At 27.9% G+C, this 19,927-nt stretch overlaps 2 protein-coding genes across 2 annotated transcripts; one reads left to right on the top strand and one right to left on the bottom strand.

Moving 5' to 3' along the window:
• Positions 1–5,829: 5,829 nt before the first annotated feature.
• LOC127259821 (GDSL esterase/lipase At2g40250-like) lies at positions 5,830–11,223 on the top strand. The gene is made up of 3 exons (XM_051287436.1): positions 5,830–6,456; positions 9,051–9,330; positions 11,036–11,223. Exons 1-3 carry the CDS (start codon positions 5,860–5,862, stop codon positions 11,116–11,118), a joined length of 960 nt encoding a protein of 319 aa, XP_051143393.1. The 5' UTR covers positions 5,830–5,859; the 3' UTR covers positions 11,119–11,223.
• A 4,327-nt stretch (positions 11,224–15,550) lies between these two features.
• Positions 15,551–17,356, bottom strand: LOC127259895 (putative two-component response regulator ARR20). The gene is made up of 5 exons (XM_051287512.1): positions 16,906–17,356; positions 16,722–16,798; positions 16,553–16,589; positions 16,348–16,459; positions 15,551–16,245 (listed from the first exon to the last, which is right to left on the bottom strand). The coding sequence occupies exons 1-5, from the start codon at positions 17,153–17,155 to the stop codon at positions 15,708–15,710; spliced, it is 1,014 nt and encodes a 337-aa protein (XP_051143469.1). The 5' UTR covers positions 17,156–17,356; the 3' UTR covers positions 15,551–15,707.
• Between the last annotated feature and the right edge of the window lie 2,571 nt (positions 17,357–19,927).

Raw genomic sequence — 19,927 nt, 5'->3', positions numbered from 1 at the left:
AATAAATTTTCATTAAATCATAGATACTATCAATTAAAGAGACTAAGGCCACATAGGGTGATCATGCATTCTATTTTTCGATTGGGATTTTATTAAATACGATTCAAACTGAAAGTCGGAATTTCATATAAAAAAATAATAATAATAATAAATCAAATCGAACTAAAATGTCCAAAAATCCAAATTTTGAATTATAAAATTCAAACCTAATCGAAAATTCAAAATTGCATGATACTTACTTAGTCTACTCATAAACATACGTATTTATATTTTAGGTTGTCCAATCAAAAATTAATCATTTTTTTTTTTTTATAATTATGAACCCTATTTTTTTTCTACAAATATTTTTACTTTATTATCGTATTATTACTTTTATGCCAAAAAAAAAAAGTAAAAGACAAAATTATTTTTAACTATCTATTATAATGAAAATATTACTAATTTTAAAACTATTTATAAAAAGTAAATACATACGTTTAAAAAGGACGGAGGAAATATATTTTGGTGTGTTTGTTTGAGTGTTTGAATTTTGAGTTGAAATTTGAAAATAAAAAATTTGAATTAAAATACCGGTATGATTTAATATTTTGAATGTAAAGTTGATTTTTAAACTAATATAGAAAAATAAAAATAGGTATTTCATTTGATATTTTAAAAAAAAATTGTGTGAATTGTAAAAATCCTTTAAAATCCTTCAAACAAACACGTTTTTTTTTTTTTTTTTTAATTTGTATTATGTTTTGATATAATAATTAATATTCAAAAATCAACATGCAAAAAGTAAATGAGACCCTTAGAACCGGACAAATGCAGTATATATTTATAACTATTGTGTGTCCACCCAATAATTTTTTAGTGATATAATTTTCGATAAATCTTACTCCCTCCGTTCCTTTTGAAAGAGGTTTTTTGAAGTTTTACAGCAAATTAATAAATAATAATATTTTTATTGATTAATGTATGTGTAAGAGATTGGCATTTTTGCCCTTTTTGTATAAAGTAATTGGATGTGAAATAATATATTTGTAATTTAAATAAAAATTAAAGATTTTTTTGATATTAGTGTATAGTTACTCTTACTAAAAAAAATTGGTACTTTTGAGTGAGACAGAAAAAAATATTAAAAAAAAGTACATTGAATTAGGACGAAGTGAGTATATATATACACACTAATGTACTTCATCTACTTAAAATTAAAAATTTAATACAAAATATTAAATTATTTGATATTACAAAAGTAATTCTCCATACTTAAGATAAAAAAATATATTATCCAAAAATAAAAATTAAACTTATTTTTATATTAAAATATTAATATTCTTTTATTAATTATTAAAATCATTACTACAACGGATCAAATCAGTTAGTTATAACTAAAAATATGATTTAATCACATTGAGAAGTTAGTTATACTAAAATCCAAAAACAACTCATTCATATCGATTGAATATGGCGACGGTTAAGGTGTTGATTTGGTCAAATTAAAATTGTACTAATTTCACAACTATGTGAGCACATTAACCTGAATAATTTGTATTCTATCACAAGACAGAATTATATATTGTATTATGTTATATAAAAACATGTTCTGTGTGGGATATATATTATACTATATTGTATAATATACTTATTTTGATACATAAAATTATATAATGTGCTGTGAAAATATGTGTTATATAATGTATTACCATGTACTGTTTGATACTCCCTCCGTTTTAAACAAGTTGTAATATTTGTTTTTGGCACTGAGTTTTTAGGTGGCTAGTATTAAGTAGGATAATTTAGAAATTAAGTGATGTGATAGAGAGAGAAATATATATTTTATTTTTTTATTTGAATGATGTGAGGGGATAAAGTATGGGGTAGAAATATATATTCTATATTAAAATTCCTGGCTTGACAGCGCCTCCACACGTAGATCATTCTGATCAAATTGGAGCACGGTTTTCCAAAACCAAAACCCTAGCTGCCGCCGCCACTGTTCGCCGTCCATCGTCCGCCCTTCTCTGGCCGTCGTTTTTCGGTTGCCGACTCCTGCTTTGGTTCCCTACGTCATGGTGTAGTTGGTATTTTTGTCAGAGTTGATTTCATTTTGCGAGTGTTACCGGTTGGATTGTTTGATCTACTTTCTTGATTTGGGCTTTGATTTCGTGATTCACATATTTTTCTATGTTTTTTTTTTGTTATAGAGCGTATGGACGTTCATTTACCTATTACTACTATCTTGCCCGGTAATTAGATATTTGGATGTAGTCTATGAAAAGTTTCTTAACAGGTAGAAAGTTATGGCGAAAAAAAAAATGTTAGAAATTTTGAGGGAAAATAATGAGATTGTCTTATTGACTATCAAAATAAGGAACCTATATATAGACAATACAAAATAGTCTCGATAGACTCAAATCTAAGTAATCTAAACTATGAATAAGATCAAATCTACATATAAATCTAAAACTGAATATCTAAAATATCTCAACATCCCCCTCAAACTCAAGTGGTATAAGAGAAACAAATTTGAGTTTGATGAGAAATTTGAATATAAATGCAAAAAGAAAACATTAATAAAATTAGCAATTGGCTCTCCACCCACTGAAGTAAAAAATGAGATGACTCTCCACCATAGTCGAAAACGAGATGACTCTCCACCGGAGCAAAAAATAAGATGACTCCACGGGAGCCGAAAACGATATGACTCCACCGGAGCAAAAAATGACAGGACTCCACCGGAGTCGAAAACGACATGAGCCAAAAACGACATGAGCCAAAAACGAGATGACTCCACCGGAGCCGAAAACGACAGGACTCCACCGGAGTCGAAAATGAGATGACTCCACCGGAGCCGAAAATGACAAGACTCCACCGGAGCCGTCGAAAACGAGATGACTCCACCGGAGCCGAAAACGATATGACTCCACCGGAGCCAAAAAACGACAGGACTCCACCAGAGCTGAAAACGAGCCGAAAACGAGATGACTCCACCGGAGCCGAAAACGACATGACTCTACCGGAGCTGTCGAAAACGAGATGACTCTCCACCGGAGCCGAAAACGATATGACCACCGGAGCTGAAAACAGATAAATCGCAAACATCGGACAGATCAGATCTCATGCAGGCAACAGATAAACAACGGACAGATAGCAGATCATAGACAGATTTTCGCCAACAAATAAGCAACGAAAGATGGCAGATCGCACGCAGGCAACAGACAGGCAACGAAAAATGGCAGATCGCAAGCAGCAACAGACAGACAACGACAGATGGAAGATCGCACGCAGCAACAGATGGCAAATCGCATGCAGCAACAGACAACAACGGGCATATGGCAAATCGTTTCAGATCACTCGCATGCAACAGACAAACCACGAAGATTTCAGATTGCACACAAGCAACAGACAAGCAGCAGACATATGACAGATCGGAGACGAGACGAGACAAATTTGCAAAAAGACAATTTGCAAAGACATTAACTCAAAATTACAAGACCTCTGGGTACAATCCAGATTGAATGTACCCGGAGAAACACGGGTTGGTAGGCTATATCTACAGCATGAGAAAAATATGCTCTGATACCATGTTAGAAATTTTGGGGGAAAATAATGAAATTGTCTTATTAATTATCAAAATAAGGAGTCTATATATAGACAATACAAAATAGACTCGATAGACTCAAATCTAAGTAATCTAATCTATGAATAAGATCAAATCTACATATAAATCTAAAACTGAATATCTAAAATATTTCAACAAGTATAATTAATTATTTCCTATTTTTGTAAATATTGCATGGTGTTTAGGACATACCAAAAAAAAATGTTGCAGGTGTTTGAGACGGAGGGAGTATATGTGTTGTGTTTTTTTATAAACATGTGCTGATTATGTCAAATCAGTACAATAACCAAAGCGATAAAATATATAATTTGAAATGTTTTGTTCTTTTTTTTTTTTGACACCATTCCCCGTATATATTATTAAAAAAATACAATATATACACACATTAATAGAATATATAATATATATTTTATTCACTTACAAAAAATCAACACAAATTTTTATTTTTTATATAATAACAATAAAATTCTTCATATCTATCATAAAAATATATATTTATTCAAAAATATAAATCGAACCCAATTTTTCTTTTGATTTCTTATTTTATATATATAAATTTTAAAAACTAAACTATAAATTAACTGATTTGAATTAATATTTAAATTATAATTAAATAATTTTCTATACATTCAAATAAGAAATATCTCACCATTTTATCTAGAAAGGTTTATTTTATTTTTTTATTTGTGGTATTTACAGTTTGTATAAATAGTTATAGTTATATAAAGATAATATTTCATATGTCTCATCTGTCTCATTTTAAATGATCTTTTGGATTTTGTAGTAGATTAAAAAACAATAGCAGTAGTGTGTAAGAAATTTTAACATTTTTGAATTGGGACCGAATGAGTAAAAAATACTACTATCATCTTGTTGTAAGATAATCATTTTGGTACGTATAATTTGTTTGTTTATGATTTAAATTAATGTATATTTTTTAGTATGAGATATAAAGAACTATGTGAGTAATATAAAAATTAATAAACTTTTTATATTGACTTATTGATTTTTATGAGAGGCCAAAATATAAATATTATATATATTGATAATCATATAAAAAAAAAATTAGTTGATGAACAAACACGTACGAGTTTAAAAAATAATAATAACTTTTATATGTAAAAATAATTGTATTGGCCGAAAAGATAACAATACCTTTTGATTTATGATATTTATTTGAAAATTTATTTATTGGTAAGGGTATTATTTACCTATAAGTAGCTAAATGAATGAATTTGTATCTAACAACTAAATAAGGTAAACCGATTATATAGTTATCTCAATTTAGTTTTAAATGGCAGTGTAAATGTATATTTTGTGAGATGGAGCAAATATAAGTTCACTCAACATTTTTCAATTAAACAATTTTTCATAAATATTATTTTAAAAAATACAAATATATATACACATTAATATAATATATATTATTCACTAATAAAAAGTCAATCATTCAACATAAAATATTATTTTTTATATTATTAACACAATTTTCGATACCACACACAAAAAAAATAAAAATCAATTCATTTAAAAACTTTGAGTGAACAGACTGAATTTTTTACAAAAGTATTCAATTATTTTATATTAAAAAAAAAAATTGAAATCAAATCTATAATACAAAGCACAAAATTTACTGAATTTTTTTCTTATGTTTAAAATCTTTTGAAAGTAGTCATAAGGGATGATTTGGCGGTGCAAGGAGCGAACGTGTGAGCTAAGTCTCGCATTTTTTTTTTTTGTTAGATCTAGTTTGCAGGTTTATCCAATGCGTATTTTACAGCAGCAAGTAAGAAAAAAAGGAAGAAATTATTTTGGGTAATATTCTTTATTTAAATAAAAAGGTTTTTTTTTTTTTTTTTTTTTTCAATAAAAAGTACTATAAAGTTAGAAATACAAACAAACAATTTTACTTTCAAAATTAATTGGTTCTTTCTACACTACGTAGATTTATAATAACTTCTCGCCTAAAATATTATTGAAATTTAAATTAAAAATTACTCAAATCTAAACCGTAACATTACAAGTTGCTGCATTTAAGATGATTTCCCTATTCTTTATTAATTTTTAGTATCATTTAATTGTTTTCTTTTAAGATGGATACAATCAAACTTTAATCTTTCGTTTAAATTTATTTTTATTCTAAACATATATCCAACCCATTCAAAACATTTGCCAAAACCCCATATCTATATGTCTATATATATTATATATATATATATAACTCTCCTTGCAAAAAAAAAACACCACCTACAATGAGAACCGCCGTACACCTCCTCCTCCTCTCCATCGCCGCCGTCCAAGTCGCCGCCGCCGCCGCCAATATAACCGCCGTGTTCGCCTTCGGCGACTCAATTCTCGACGCCGGCAACAACAACGGACTCCTCACCATCGCCCAAGCCAACCACGCGCCGTACGGAATCAATTTTCCGGGCCGGGCCGCCACCGGCCGATTCTCCGACGGAAAGTTGACGTCAGACATCATCGCGTCGGAGCTTGGGATCAAGGCCGCCGTGCCGGCGTACCTTGACCCGGCGGTGACCGACGGCGACCTCCTCACCGGCGTCAGCTTCGCCTCCGCCGGGAGTGGGCTGGACGCGGCCGTGACGCCGCGCGTGGGCAATGTTGTGAGCCTGGAGAAGCAGATGGAGTACTTCCAGACCGCGGCGGCGAGGATGCGGCGGAGCGCCGGCGAGGCGGCGGCGAACCGGAGCATTGAGAACGGTTTGTTCTTGATATCGGCGGGGAGTAATGATATGATGATAAATAAGTATATATTGCCGTTAAGACTGAATTTCAGTGTGTCTCAATACCAGGATTTCCTTATCCAGAAAATGGACGCATTTATTAGGGTAAGTTTTCTATTATTTGTATATATTAATTGCAAATCTATTTATTTATTTTTGTTTAATTTGTATATTAATTACTCAATCAGTCACTGCTCACTTTTTTTTTTTTTTTTTTTTTTTTGTTGTCATAAAAAAAAAATATATATTTATATATATATATTAAGTAAAAAAATTATTGGAATGCAAAATTCAAGTCCCACATTGGAATATTAAAAAAAAATCAACACTTGAGATCTTTATTAGTACGAGGTCTTTTAGAGTAAGTTGAAAAAATAAATTCAGGCTTAGCCTAAAGCCAACAATATCATAGTTGGCCCAATTTTAATAATTACACATTTGTATTTTTTTTGTACTATAACAAAAAATAATAATTATTATTATTCACTTTTTACACATACAAGTTTTGGCAATGATGTATGGATTTAAAATTTAATGGAATTGTTAGGACAATATATATTTTTATAGAAAATATCACTTGAAACCGCTATTTTATCGAGATAAAATAAATTTACAAAATATAGACTAAAGACACGTTTTTCTAAAATTTTAAATATTGATTTCAATGATAATAATTATTACGTGTCATTTAAATGGGAAAAGAAAAAAGAGAAGAAATAATATATACACATAAGGTTTGTCCCACAATTTTTCAATGTAGAATAATGTTCACCTATCTCTCTTGAGATATAATCTTGAAATCCTAACAAAAATAAATATTCAACAATTTATTTCCGAAGTTCTAACTTAAAACTAACTAAATACTAAATGGTAGTAACTGTTTACCATTATATTCAAGGGGGGATTTCCCACAAATTTTCAACGTGGGACAATATTCAACATTCACAGTAATGTTTTTTGGATGATATTATTTTTTTTAATAAATATTATAAAAATATAATATATATTTGTATTTTGTGTTGAATGGTTAATAGTGGATAATGTATATATATATATATTAATGTGTTTATATCCGTATTTTTTTAATAATATTTATAGAGAATTGTGCCATTGAAAATGAACAGACTGAATATAATATATTATATTCATTACAAAAAAAATCAACAATTCAAAATAAAATACTTTTTCCGTCTCAAACACCCTGCAATATTTGTGTTCGCCACGGGAATTTAGGTGGGTACTATTAAGTATGGTAATTTGGAGATTAAGTTATGTGATTGGAGAGAAAAATAATTATTTGTATTTTTTATATTTAAGTTATGTGATGGGATAAAGAGAAATGTACATTAATATATATATAATTAATTATTTCTAAATTTAAAAATAATGCAATGATTTTAAGATAAATCAAAAAGGAAATGTTAGTAGGGTATTTGGGAATATAAAGTAAGGAAAGGAAAAAACTGAAGACCTTGTACGTAAGTAGAAACTTTATTAATTGCATTAGACAATTTATTTATGACTTGATATTTTATATATAGATAATAATTATTTTTATTAAGAATTATCTAAACTAAAAATAATGATTTCTTAAAAAAATAATTCAAATCAAAATCAAACGCATGATACAAAGTGCTGAAAAAATATAACAAGGAGATTATTCAATAACAATATTTAAATCTTGACGGTGCAAGAATATGATAAATATAATTATAACAAAAATATTTGTGATAAATAAAATGTTAGGGTACGTAACATAATTCAATCATCATACATTAACTTGAGCTAATCCATATATCTATTAACAAATTCCTTAACTAATTAATAAATGTAAGAAATGAACACATTATTACCTTAATGACAAGCAAGAGTAATAATACGATGCGTTTGTTTAGTATTTTTATAATTTTATTTTTTTACTTTTAATGATGCACACAAATGTTAAAAAGAATAAATATCTTAAGTGTTTTTATTAATTTTCCCGTGTTTTATTGACTTTTATTGTTACATATCCATATTGTAAAATTATACTCTCTCTGTCCTAAACAAGGTGCAACATTTATTTTTGGCACGAGTTTTTAGGTGAGTAGTATTAAGTAGGATAATTTAGAAATTAGGTGATGTGATTGAGAGAGAAATATATATTTTATTTTTTTTATTTGGATGATGTGAGATGATAAAGTGTGGGGTAGAGATTAAGTATAATTAATTATTTTCTATTTTAGAAATATTGCAGGATGTTTGGGACATACCAAAAAGAAAATGTTGCAGGATATTTGAGACGGATGGAGTATATTTTATATTTTTCTCGTTCCAATTTAAAGTACTTTTATTACATCTCATTGAAAATATTCATTTACTATTTAAGAAAGAGTAATTATACACTAGTATAAAAATATTTTTAATTTTTATTTAAATTATAAAAGTACCATTAGCATATTAATCGAATTAACCTATGCTATAGAGGTGATCAACATATATTTATGTATATATTTCAACATATGCTATATTAATATTCTTGAAAGGCTACTGATCTTGTACTGATCCGACCAAATCAGCGTGATATTGATTTGATTGGATTAGCATATCGACCATTGTATGTTTATACATATTTATCATATATATGTTATAGCTATCTTCAAAACTTGATTATAATAATAATAATAATAATTAATAAATATAATAAATAATAAATGCAGGAATTGTATAGTGTGGGAGCAAGAAGAGTGGCGGTGCTGGGGATGCCGCCGCTGGGGTGCGTCCCGCTCATAATTACCTGGGAAAAAATCAAACACTTCCACCTGCCCGGTTCGGACCGGACCTGCGTCGATGCCTACAACTCCGATTCCGAAGCCTTCAACCTCAAGCTCCGACAGCTTTTGTCTGATCTGCCGCCGTCACTTGGCAGCGCCGTCAAAGTTGCCTACGTGGAAACCTACGCTCCGGCAATGGACATGATCAATAGACCTGCCGCTTATGGTACGCCTCCAATTAATTACTAATATTTCTTCATTTATTAATTCATCGTGCTAGAGATATTTTAGTTATTGAGTTTTATACATTAGATTTATTTATGTTAGTACTTCCTCCGTTCCGGCTACAGTGTCTCTAGACACAGGAATTTGAGATGAGTATAACTAGTAAATAATTAAGAATATATTAGTAAAAATAATTATCGTATAATAAAAATAATTTTAGATTAAAATTAAAATAACTAATTAGTTTTATTAAAATTTAAAATATATATAAAAATTTAAAATTTAAAATGAAATTAAAGTTTATAATTCTTTTCCAAAAAAAAAAAAGCAACAAAACAGACAGAAATAGAAATATGGACACGATAAGTGAGACGGATGGAATATATGATTCCGTTGTTATTTAGTTGGTGGCGATCACTGATTTGATTGAATCAATACATAAAATCAACGCGGATAGCATACAGTTTTATAATCTATCAGTCCATTTTCTATTGTTATAATTGTTATTTATGCATTTTTTTAGATAATTTTTTTTTTTTTTTTGTTACGAGTTGACAAATTTGTTCTTTTATCTTGTATATAGAAAAGAAAATAGTAAATTTTGTATATAAAAATAGAAATATAACAATAATTATTGGACGTTTCAAATAAAAAAGTAGAACATTAGTTTATGGACGGAAAGTATAACACAAAATATACACTGCTATATAAAAGTATGTGTTGTGCAATTTATATATTATAGTGTATTGTGTATATATTTATTGTGTTAACAATTAATAATATGTTGTGTTGATTATTGTAATATTATACTCCCTCCGTCTCATATCTATCTATCAATTTATTTTTTGCACAAATATTTAAAAATATTGGTATTATATTGCGATGCAGTAGAAATAAAGGTAAAATGACTAAACTAACATTAGTAGTATTTAATGACATTTATGTAATATATTATAAATTAAAAGGATATTTGTAATGTTATGTAGATAGTACAGTTATTAAAATTTGTTATGGGACGGACCAAAATAAAAATATAGATAGATTATTAAGGAACGAAGGAATATGATGGCAGTATATGTGCTGTTATATTGTGTTGCGTCTGATGATTTGATCAGTATGAAATCATTTGGTTATGTTCATTAGATTATTACATTAGTTTTTATTATTTTAGTTTATCGAATCTATATCATATTTATTAATAGGCTCTGATTTTTATAATAAATATTATTTTCATCCACCAAATATATGTCTATTTTTCTATATTATTTATTCATAAAAAAATATGCCCTTTTCATTTATAAGAAACACGCGTCTAATCCAAATTCGCACCTACATTTAGGTTGTGTTTGTTTGGGAGATTGAATTTTAAATTCACTGTTCATCCTTTTTTTTTTTTTTCCAAAAACATCAAATCAAAAATTTATTTTTTATTTTTTATATTATACTAAAAATCAATTTTATATTCAAAATATCACGTCAACACCTGTTTATATCACATCATACAATTATTCAAATTCAAAATTTTTACTCTTCAAATCCCAACTCAATCCAAACTCCCAAACAAGCACACCCGGAGAGAATATAACCTAAATTTTGTAGTTTCGTAAAATAATTTTACACATTATTCATTCATTCTATATAGCCTGCCTGTTACATGGATATATGATAATCATTTTAATAGTCTTATTGAATGAAATTAAATTTAGGGTTTGAGGACACAGTTTGGATGCTGTGGATTTGGTACAGTGGAAATAGGGAATCTGTGCACAAAGAGTTCGATATTGTGTAGGAATCCATCAAAGTATATGTTCTGGGACTCTGTTCATCCCTCCCAGGTTGTCTACAACGTTTTCTCTAACATCATCATCAACAATATTCTTCCCAAACTAATCTAATATAATATTATCTATATATATATGTGCATATTAATGTTATTCTTGTAATTAAGAAATTAATAATCATGTGTCACCCACCCTACCCTACCCCACCCCTCCATGCATCCACCTAGCACAAAATATTGGCAATAATTGGATTGACTGATATTTCAGATTTGAATGATTTCAAAAATTTTAATTACATAAGTTATAATTGAAATTCATTTATGATTGTTCGGAATATTGAGTTTGTTCTTTTTGGATAAAATGTTTTCTATAAATATTATTTGAAAAAAAAATATATATATATGATATGTACATGTATTAATACAATATATATTATTCATTCACAAAATGTCAATATTTCATTATAATTTTTTTTTTATATTATCAATATAAATTTTTATATCTAATATATATATATAAAAAAAAAAAATGCACAAAGTGAATTGGACCCATTAATTTGAGATAGCACGATATTTAGTAGTATTTAAAATATTGAAGGGATATGAATTTGAAATTCATATTTAATTTTGAAGATCTAGAGTTGATCACATAATGAAATGAAACTATTCTTTTATATCCATCTATTTCATTTGACAAATTAAATAAATTTCAAGTTTACAAAATCTATAGTAATTCAAATCCAACATTTTATATGCTAATTAATACTAAGGGGGTGTTTGGCAAATAGTTTTTTGAAGAGCTTTTAGCTTATTGATCAGTTTTTAGCTGTTTGACCAGTCAAAAGGCTAATTTAGGTGTTTGGTAAATTAGCTTTTTGGAATAGTTTTTTATACCCAAAAAGCTAATTTCTGAAAAGCTAACTTATCCAGCCTTTTGAAATAGTTTTTTCTGTAAAAAAAATTTTATTCCTTATATGCCCTTAAAAATTTATTATACATTTTACACAAATAAATATATTTTGATTATTTATTAATTATATTAGAATATTTTATTATATTATAGTTTTACTTTTATAAATTTAAAATAATTAATTTTTATATAAAAATTATTTTAATTGTAAAATATATAAATTTATTAAAATCAACATAAATAAAAAATATAAATATTACTAATTTATTTTTTTATTAAAATTACATTATATAAATTTTATACTAAAAATAAATTAAATAAATTAAATTTATTGAAAATTATAAATATAATAAACTAATCGATAACTAACATAATAAATATATGCACGAAAAATTTATTATTTTATATTTTACATCATTTTCAATAAAAAAACTATTTATATATTTTAATAAAAATATAAATTTTTTTAAATCTAACTGTAATAAAAATAAATACTTTTATAACACTTTTACAATTTTCAATAACTAATAAAAAAAAAATTTAAACATTTTGAACTCAAAAAAACATAATTGAATATATTGGAAACAAAAATAAAATAAAAATGTCCTCAATTGTCATTTTACGAATAAACAGCTAATATCAAATAGTTGTTTTACCAAACATTTTAATACAAACAGCTAATCGAATCAGCTAGTCAAACCAACTAATTGAATCAGCTAACAGTTAACAGTTATCGGCTAATTGCCAAACACGCCCCTAAGAGTGTGGTGTTGGTGTTGGTGTTGTTTTAATGTATTTTGAATTTTAATGTTTTGTATTAAGATAAATTTTTTACTGTGACAATTTTTTGATAAATAATTAATTGAGAGCTTTTTTAGTAATAAATATAAAAGATAACAGTCCACAAAGAAAAATAAAATAAATTGACGGATATAATGAGTAATATACAAAGAAAGTGAGCTAAAATTGAGGGTTGAAAAAAGTAATATAAATAATACGTTTAAGTTGCAATTATTTCAAAACAGAAGTGATTCAAATATGTTCATTTATATTATCTTAAAATCCAAATCCATCAAAAGAAAGATGTATATGTTTGTTTACCTTAGTACAATATTTGTATTTTAACATAAATGAAAAAATATATATATATATATATTTGTAAAAATATTATTTCATAATTTACTATATACTACTCCCTCCGTCCATAAACTAATGTTCTACTTTCCAACTAATGTTCTACTTTCCTATTTGGAAAGTACAACAACTATTGTCCTATATTTTTTTTTAAACACAAATTTTACATTTTTACCCTGCGTTCATTTATTACTTTTAATCTCTACCATACAATTAAGGGCAAATTTGTCAATTCATAACAAAAAGACAATCACCTAAAAAATCAGTATTTGTTTATAAAAATCTCGTAAAGATGAGATTCAATGCATTTTTATTATTTTTAGTGTAAGATAAGTTATGTAATATGTATATATATATATATATATTATTTCATGCATGTATAAATATGTGTTTTTACAAAAAGAAAAAATGTAAAAATCAATTATATGGCAAAAATTATGTGTAAAAATCGATATACATAAATTTAGGTCCCAATTGGAGGGCAGCCCATAAAATTGGAACATATTCGTAAATTTACAGAAAAAGAAAAAATATAGGACACAAATTGTCATCATTGGGCCCAATAAAGCTTAGGCCCAATAAATGTAAATGTAAATAATGGTGTATATAAAGTAATAATGTCAGATCAATAATCAATTGATTTTTATAAAAATACACCTCAAGAATTAAACATTTAATAAAAACAGAAGAAAACTATATATAGAAGAGTTTAAAATAACTTCAAAATAGTTTTTCAACTCTCCTATTTTATTTTTTTATTTTTTATTAGATGAAATGTGTATGTTTAATTATTCATAAAATGCATTTTTTTTTTTTTTTTTTAGATTATAGTTGAACACTGTAATTTTGATAAAAACGTGTATTTTGTAGCCTTTTTTTCGAAACTGTTGGTGATGATGTGCAACAGTCTTGTATAATTTTGGTGCAAAAATAGTATTATTTGATGTATTAATATTTTTCTGCCTGTTTGTAATTTATTTTTTTATATTAAAATCTTTGTTACACATATAGCCCTCAATAAATATAATAAATATAAAAATTGGGATAAAAAGAAATTTTTAAATTGCTTCGGAAATTCCGAACCAATATATTGCACATTAAATGGCCTCGGAATTTCCGAGACCATTTAAAATACAATGGTCTACGCGCGGGTGACGGTGCGTAATGGCCTCAGCAATAGCTTCGGAAAAATTCCGAATCTTTTCAAAAATAACCTCGGAATTTTCGAACCCACATAAATGGCAATGGACTTTTCTCTGCTGGTACAATTTGGAGACAAAATCCGAAGCAAAAAATAATTTGCCTCGGAACCTTTTTAAATTCCGAGGCAATTTTTCCGAGACCTTTATAGCAATTTATGGTAGTGATTATGGACAATCAAATTAACAAAATAAATACATTAGTAGGAAAAGAGAAAAAGTACTCTATTCGTCGTTTAACAAATTGCATATGCTGCAAATGAAGACGGACGATACTCGAGCTCGAAATCTAAAATTCTAATACTATGTCGGAAGTGCAGAATGATCGTTCCACTTAAAAGTTCAAACAATTACAAAAACACAACCATTAATTTTTATCTGGAAGTCCTCAGACGTCTCCTAATTTGTACTTATATATATCAATTCTACTGATATTTAAAAAATGCTTAAGTGAGGGAGGGAGTATTATGTATAAAGACTCTTTTTTTTATATACAAAAAAATATGCAAAATCACATCCTTGGGTTTCTAGAATCCTACCCAAATTATTTTAGTATTTTGAATTGTTTTGAAACTATTAAGATTTAAATAAGAAATAAAATTTTGATATAATATTTTTATTATATATATATTTGCACAATATACAATAATGTTTGATTATATATATTTTTTAATAGATTTTCATAAACAATTGTATAGTTAAAATTTTCATAAACAATTTTCATACCCCAAAATTAAATTATACTCCTACATCTTTTTTATGAGAAATTTTGGTTTGAACGAAAAGGACTAAGATAATTTAAAGAAGGAATCGAGTATCAGCATTTTTCTTCTTTCTTTTTTTTTTTTTTTTTTTTTTTGAATTAATAAAAATAAAAATAAATATGAACCCTAAAATTTTATTTTTTTTCCTCACTTATATTTATATATGTTGTAGGGAAAAATTAGGTCTGAGTATTTTATCTTCGTATGTATCATAGACTCAGATGATCAGACAAAGATCTGCATCCATTAGTTTCTTTAATTTTGATTTCATGTCCCAATGCAAAAGATTCATGAATTTGATAGACACTATGCATCAACTAATTAATTATTCCTCATTTTGAATCTCCCATTAAATTAAAATTTCCAAAAAAAAAAACCCTATATAATATATTTATGTGTATATATATATATATATATGTGTGTGTGTGTGTGATTCTTGCAAGAATAGCAAAGAAACAAACAAAACAAAGAGAGTAAACAATATTATACCTTGGCAGGGCTAATCTGTGCTGTCTGAATTCATTGGCATTCACATTTTTTGCAGTTGAAAATCTCACTCAGATTAATCAATCAATTGTCCTCACACCTCATTCACAAACTCAGATCTAACTTGCTTGCATTCTTGTCGCCTTCTCCGGTCTCGGCGACATCTTCTTTCCCCGGCGAAAACAAAGAAAGGGACAGCCTACTGTCTACCTCAGGACAGTCACCATTACTAATGTTGTCAAGCTCCAAGCTTTTCTTCAATCTCTTGATCTTGTTGTCTGGCCGCGGCTCCAACGATGATTTTAAGGATAGTTTTAGATCGAGATCAATTTCATCGTCGTCAGAATTAGGGATCTTCCTCTTCGAATTGGTGCTCATAATATTATTCATGGCTTGTAAACACGGCTCGTGTTGAGGCAACCGGATCGCGATGTCCTGGAATCTGCTCGACGAAAAATTTTGGGGTTGCCAATGTCTTTCTAGAAGCTTCCAAGAAGGATGGAGTCTTTTGTTATTGTTGTTTGTGTGGAAGTTTTGATCAGAAGCCATTGATGATGATGAGCCATGGTTGAGCTCAAAAGGTGTGTAAGGGCTGTAACTCATTGAACTGATTAATTGGCTGCCCCAAACTGCATCTCTGTACCTAAATATGGTTAATTAAAGAGGGGAAAATCAATTAGGGCTAAATTCAAGATTAGGGTTCTTGAAATTAATTGGGGACAAATTTTAGAGCTGTAAAGGTAACCTTAAGCTTGGAATTGATGAGCTGTTGGAGCTTTGCAGCATTGGGAGTTGGCTGAGGTTGTAAATGTGTCGATCTCCCGCGGCATCGAATCCGAGCCTTTGCTCAGCAAGAACTGTTTGATTGAAATTGGGGGAAAATTAAACCTCTAAAATCAGAATTGAATTTTTAAGTTCAAGAACAAAAACCCTAATTTTATTTATTATACCTTGATTTGGATCATCAATCTTCTTGCTTCTGTACATCTGATTATATAGCCACATCAAAGCAAAGATTAAATTCAGTAGCATATCAAATTAAATCAAATCAAATCAAATCTAAAAACCCCAATTTTTATTGAATAAGGGTTTTGAACAGAAAATTAAAATTGTAATTACCTGAAGATGGCTCTTGACATGAGCAATGCTAAGCCCTTTAACATTCATCAATTGAAGAACCAACTTAGGAGTTGCCCCTAAAACACCAATTAAATCAAAAATTAAATAAAATCGAAACCAGATTATTATTAATATTCTGAAAATTAATATAAAGGGTTTCTTTTTTTTTTTTTTTTTTTCTTACTCTCTTCTCCTCCCAATCTTTCAACAGCATGAACAAAGCAGAGGTGGAGCTCCGGCGTCCACCGGAGCCGGGGAGTTCTCGACCGATTGTACGGCCTGACAGATGATCCACCAGCACCACCACTTGTTCTTTTGCCATTGTTGTTATTTTCTTCGACTGTGCTATTGCTCGAGCTGTTGTTCCCATTCGTCTGCTCGTCGACGTCTCCTTCGATCTTCGAATTCTCCATAACATCACTCCCTGAGTTCATATTACTTGAGGAATGATTTTGTGCTGAGAATGATCTGATCTGAGTTTAAAAATTATTCCTTTTCTTTTTTTTGGGATCGAAGGATGGATGGAATCGATTAGGAGAGGGAGAGGGAAAATTAAAAATAATTTGGTGAGGAGAAGTGGTTAGAATTGGGAATGAATTAATACTTGTTGTTTATTTTTGGTAATATAAACAAGAATTTCCTCTCTGTCCCTCCAACTACTTCCTTACTTTTCTAGATGACATTTTTTGTACAATGTATTTATATATGTATATGTGTGGTTCGAAGAAAATTAATATATATATATATAATGAAATATTTGAAAACGAAATGCCTAATTGGGTAAAGAAACTTGAAGAATTTGGATTGGCACTGCAGAAAAGTCTTGGGGTTTGTTTGATTAGTTGTTCCAGTTTTTTGCAATTTTAATTAGTAATTATGGAATTTTTACAGTTTGATGACGATTAAAATTTTAAAACCCTAATATCTTATTAATGACAGATTCTTACAACCACTAAACGAATTTTATACAACACTTCTTTGAGAATTCCACGTAATCTCTCTCTCTCTCTCTCTCTCTCTCTCTCTATATATATATATATATATATTTATACATATATAACCCTACCTCGATCCAATCTTTATCTTTGAAATAATTCATCCTCAGTTTTAGATAATTATGTCATTATTTTTTTTTTTTGCTAAATTTATAAATAAATCATTTATAATTAATAATTTTATTCACACACAACATAATGTCATCATCTTTATTTTTAATAAATAATAATTAATTTATTATTATTTTTTTAATTTTTTATTATTTTTTAATTAACTATTTAATAAATTTATTATAATACTCTCGCTTTATTTTTTACCTAACTACTTATATATTAAAATTTCATTAATTTTTAATTTTTATACCCAACTAAACAAGCATAAAGATCCAGATCGTAGTAGAGCGTATCATTTTTTGTATCACATATAAGCCATGTTCTTTATTTGAATCCTGTTATAAACAGTAGCGGAGCCACGTAGGGTCCCGAGCCGTTGTCACCGCCGTTACGTTGATAATATATATTATTTGTTATATAGATCGTTTGTCTGTTCAAATTCAATCAATTTTTAATAAATTGATATTTTTATATTAATGGAATACATTAAAATATATATTTTTACCATCAATTCCATTCAAAATAATAAAAATTACTTATTTTTCGACTTCAACGAAGCCTTTAACCCTTCGGCGAAACAAGTCTAGCTCCGCCACCGGGCATTATCGAATCTAAAAATATTAAATTTGTAAATTTCCTTCTATATTCTAATTACTCAATATGCCTTGATAATTAACCTAATTAAAATTTGAATAAAAATTGTGTGGTGTCCGATTTGATAATAATCAAATAAAAATGGTTTTTTTAAGTCCCATGAACTATAAATAAAATAAAATAATTGAATATGAGTAAGGACAGACATATCTTTGTAAGAAAGCTCATATATCAGTTTCCCATATACATACATGTGCCCCCTTGATCCACTCCAGTCCAGTCCCATTCTTGCAAGATCCAGGACTTCAACGCCCATCACTACCACTTCAACGCTTCTCAATCTGCAGCGGGTGCTGGAGTCCGGGTGCTTCCCAACCCTATCAACCCTACAAGCATGTCTGCCTGTAAACCTTGCAATTAAAATTAACATAGACAGATAATTTTTTTATTACACAGATTCAGAGAAATGACAAAAGTCTCTTAAGTCAAAGATCAATAAAATTGTCTTATCTGACTGACATCTAGACTTTGGTCCTATTAATCTGTTGTCAACAAATCAAATTAATTAATTAATTTAATTCAGTACTCAGAATAATTTACGGGAAAATTACATATATGATGTTGAATTATTTCATTAAGTAGTATTGTAATGACATCACACGTATTATTACATATAAATAAATAATGCGAAATACAAATTAACACGATACAAATACAATATATAAACTAACAATTATAATATAGTCTGCACAATATATATATATTAAAGATGATCTCAATACTATCTTAATTAAAATTATATTTTCTTTGTCCTAAAAAAGTTATTTTATTTTTTCATTTTATTTTTCTCAAAATAATTGTTCTATTTCCTTATTAGTAATCGTGGTTTTTATTATACAAAAAAAAAATTATTATCCCTACTTTTTAAATTTACTATACATTACAAAAAAAAATATTATATTTGTAACGGAATTCAATCCCTAAAGTTCACGTAGCTAACGTAATTTTTATCTTTAATTCCGTCTCTAATGTCATTAGTAACAAAAAAATGTAGATTTAGGGACCAAAAAACTTCGTTACAAAAGTGATATTTTCTTATAGTAATATTTACACAAATATACTTTTTCAACCCTTCGTAAACGTAAAGACAAATTTGGTCATTTATATTCTACTTTATATCCACTTTTAATTTAGTACTATTATTTATTAAATTTTACTTTTCTATTATTTATTAAATTTTACTTTTAGGAAAAATGAAGTATATTATGTGTCAATAATTTGTACTACATACACATAAAAACCCTAAACGCACTTGCATGTTTTTGCTGGTTGTTTTATTATTATTATTAATCAATGTATATTTTTTCTAAATACTATATACTCCCTCCGTCCCGTTGGAATGGTGACGGTTGCTTTTTACACGTAGATTTTTTAATATTAGTATTATATTGGATTGTAGTAAAAAAAGATAAAAATACCCTTATTAATACGATGTAATATAAA

Source organism: Andrographis paniculata, unplaced genomic scaffold (genome assembly GCF_009805555.1).
Source record: "Andrographis paniculata isolate CXL003 unplaced genomic scaffold, ASM980555v1 Contig60END, whole genome shotgun sequence".
Classification (NCBI taxonomy): domain Eukaryota; kingdom Viridiplantae; phylum Streptophyta; class Magnoliopsida; order Lamiales; family Acanthaceae; genus Andrographis; species Andrographis paniculata.
This window is presented reverse-complemented; position numbering and strand designations above follow the sequence as displayed.